Here is a 3,303-nt window from a genome sequence, read left to right as displayed (position 1 = left end):
GATTGGTTACAGAATTGCAAATCATACTTCTTGTAAATCGGTTAACATCTGCTGAAATTATGGCCGCCAAGAAGGATTTCAACACGAGTGATGTTTAGGCTCTGTTTACAGCTGCTGTTGCTTCGACTTCAGATTTTTTTCAAAAACCTTTAAAGGAAGAGCGGACAGAATGCATCCGAAGAAGACGAAGAATGGTTTGAGTAAAAGAAGACATTACAGTTGTACTTCCTACGGGATTTCGCAATAGTGTTATTAATACAGGCCCGAACATTCTGGAAGAAAATGCATCGTTCTTCTTCCACCAACTCGAAAACGTTTGTAGTTGTGGCAAGTCCTTTGGAATATATTCGGAAGCAACAAGTTGTGAATCCAAAAAGAACCGAATAGGACTTTAGGGCTGTCACATTCGGGGAATCAGCCGAGCTTGACAGAGAAATTCGACACTGTTTACGGAATCGCTGAACAATCTGAACATACTTCTAACAAAATGATAGCTGAGTAGCTGCTGCTGAAAAACTAGAATTTCTCAAAGTCCATTTTCCTCATATCTATTTTTATAGCATCTTTTATCAGCATCTCAAATATTCGAGTCTAAATAAAGTTTGTTATACTGTTGATTACGCCTGATGAGGACATGAAGAATTAGGGCTTTTTCTGCCATTTTATCTCGAAATTCTTTGTTCCTTGATGGTTTGAACAGAGAAACCGCGCCAACTGTCAAGCAGGATTTGCAGAAATAGCTTTGATTGCAGAAATCAAAGCCAGAGTGCTATTTTGTTTTTGTCGCATCTTTAAAGACTTGAATCGCCGCGTGCAAATAATTTCCGGTAAAATCTGATTGGCTCACATTTGTAGCATTACACATGTGACATCACTCTTGACAGGTGGGCGGCAGACGACTCGTTAAGAAATTGTATCAGGCATACTTTTAGCGCCCTGTCTCAAGAAAAGTACGCTTGATCGCAGGTTAGATTATCAGCCGATAATCACATCGACGGACAAAATGGCTGCCAGTAGTCGTTGTGCCACTCTAAGTGAAGATGATTTCGCGTTGAAATGCTTTCTTTTCTCTTTTTTTAAATAATCACCTGTGTATTTATACTATATACCACACAGAAACACTCAACAATAGCAAGCGTCCTTTCATAGTTTTTATTAGTAAAGTCAAGTACTTTTTCCCCCTTTTAGTGATCCGGATCTTGTAGAAACTTCCCGTCTCGAAAACAACATAAGGTCCTCTAAACTCGCTTGTGCAATTTAAGCTCTTATCTCAAGAAAAGAGGTTCAAGATAATAACTTCAAACTTTAAATAATTGAACCACAAATATATCTGCTTTCAAAGGTGCCGATATAAGTTCGTTGCTTATGTTACAAATAACTTGCTATCCTGTTGGATTCTACTGGTATTGATATAGTACTGGTTGTTAGTAGTTGATGAAAGGACTCAGGGGCACCCAACGAGCATATAGTTCAAAGCCACTTAAACTTAGCATTGTTAAACGTATTTTAGTATTTAAACGATAGATATAGGCATATTTTTATCGCCTAAAAATTTTCATCTGTTCGGATTTCCTAGCTGAAAGTCTAGTGATCCGAAAATTATAGGGATCAAAACTCACCTTTTCGAAAATTTCGGCCAGAAAGAAGGCTCCCGAAAATTCTAGGTGGCCTTTTTAGGGTAAAAATCCTTTAAAAATGGGCAATTATACCATTTTTCATATGTTCGAAAATCCTAGGAGAGACAGGCAAGCAAGAAATTTTACAACAGATGTTCCGAAAATTCTAGATCTCAAATCGTCTTCCGAACAGATATTTTCCGAAAATTGACGTTGGGTGCCCCTGAACTTAACAGAAGAGCTTTATATTTGAAACAGGATATATTTGGGTGCTTTTCTTCAAAAGCCTGAAAACAGGAAGTGGTCCAATATTAGTATTGACGTGGTTTACGAAGCGTACGCAAAAACCGGAAAATGCCTAGCAGATCACTTTGCCATACGTAAGTGTGTCAGCCATATTGTCGTTTGCTTCAAAATGTCTTTGAAACATATTTGTGTCGATTGCATGAGCAGCTGATGGACTGAAATGGCTGCTGTTGTTGGTCACTTCAACTTTTGGAACATAACTAGCGAGAAAGCATTAGAAGAAGCATGGCTAAAACTGGAAAATGTGAAGCCATTGTCGATTACAAGTTCTGTTCTTTCTATTGTTATGTCGCCGATAATCGTATTTGCAAACATACTGGTCCTGTTAGCAGTTTGGAAAGATCCTCTGAAAAAACTTCGTTCCTCACCGTCCAACTTCCTTCTTGTCTCTATGGCGCTAGCCGATCTCTTAGTTGGTTTGGTAATCTGCCCTATTTTCGCCTACTGGGGCTGGGAAATTTTTGGGAAAGGAGAAAGCCCACTTGATCTTTCCGTAATTTTCGCCATGAACGTCTTTTCAGTGAATGTCAGCTTCGGGCACATGTTCTTGTTGACAGTGGATCGCGTTTTGGCAGTTATGATACCACTTCAGTACAGATCAAAAGTGACGAACAAGCGAGTGCTTGTGGCAAGCTGTCTTTGCTGGGTCTATTTTCTGGCGTTCGGTTGCTCGTTTCTGGTGCTACGCGACTATTTTGCCATAATGGGCGTTATCTACAACGTGCAACTTCTCTTCATCCTGTTTAGCATGTTGATTATGAACGTTGTAATCGTGGTTCGTTTTCGGAGATATTCCAAGGAAGGACCAGTACAAGGACATCAAGAAAACAGCAACTATATCATTTTGCAAAGAGAAAAGAAACTTTTCAAAGGAATCACCATAATAGTCAGCGCATTTCTTCTCTGTTACATGCCGTGGTTTATAGTTCAAATACTCATTTATTTATGCAAACCATGCCATCCAAATTTGTCTTGGCTGATGATCTCCTTCGGATTTTCAGGCAGTTTAACTTACGCAAACTCGGGTTTGAACCCAATGCTGTACACGTGGCGAGTTCCCAAATATAAAGAGACAATAAGACATTTATGGAAGAACAGACGAACACGTTTAAATCGTCAAGTTAAAGTTCAAGTGGGAAAACTTTGAACAAGTTTCCAAGTCGCCCGTATGTTCAAGCCGTAACTGAAGGCCTTTCTCATCATCGCGGTTCTCAGGCTCCATCAGAGCTATCACACTTTGTGATAAAAGTAATGTAGTCTGAATAATTACACAAACTTGTCTGTTAAAGGATAATCTTTCGGGGGAAGAAAAGACTCCTCAACACTCTGGCTGTTTCTTATCTTTATTGGTCTTCTCGGGTCGATCTTCAACTAATCCTTG

At 39.4% G+C, this 3,303-nt stretch overlaps 1 protein-coding gene across 1 annotated transcript; it reads left to right on the top strand.

Annotated features, from left to right (window-relative positions):
- Window positions 1–2,043: 2,043 nt before the first annotated feature.
- Window positions 2,044–3,195, top strand: LOC138041160 (adenosine receptor A2a-like). Its single transcript, XM_068886929.1, has one exon. It carries the CDS (start codon window positions 2,083–2,085, stop codon window positions 3,067–3,069), a length of 987 nt encoding a protein of 328 aa, XP_068743030.1. The 5' UTR covers window positions 2,044–2,082; the 3' UTR covers window positions 3,070–3,195.
- Window positions 3,196–3,303: the final 108 nt, after the last annotated feature.

The sequence above is a fragment of the Montipora capricornis genome, chromosome 3, assembly GCF_036669925.1.
Source record: "Montipora capricornis isolate CH-2021 chromosome 3, ASM3666992v2, whole genome shotgun sequence".
Lineage (NCBI taxonomy): Eukaryota > Metazoa > Cnidaria > Anthozoa > Scleractinia > Acroporidae > Montipora > Montipora capricornis.
This window is presented reverse-complemented; position numbering and strand designations above follow the sequence as displayed.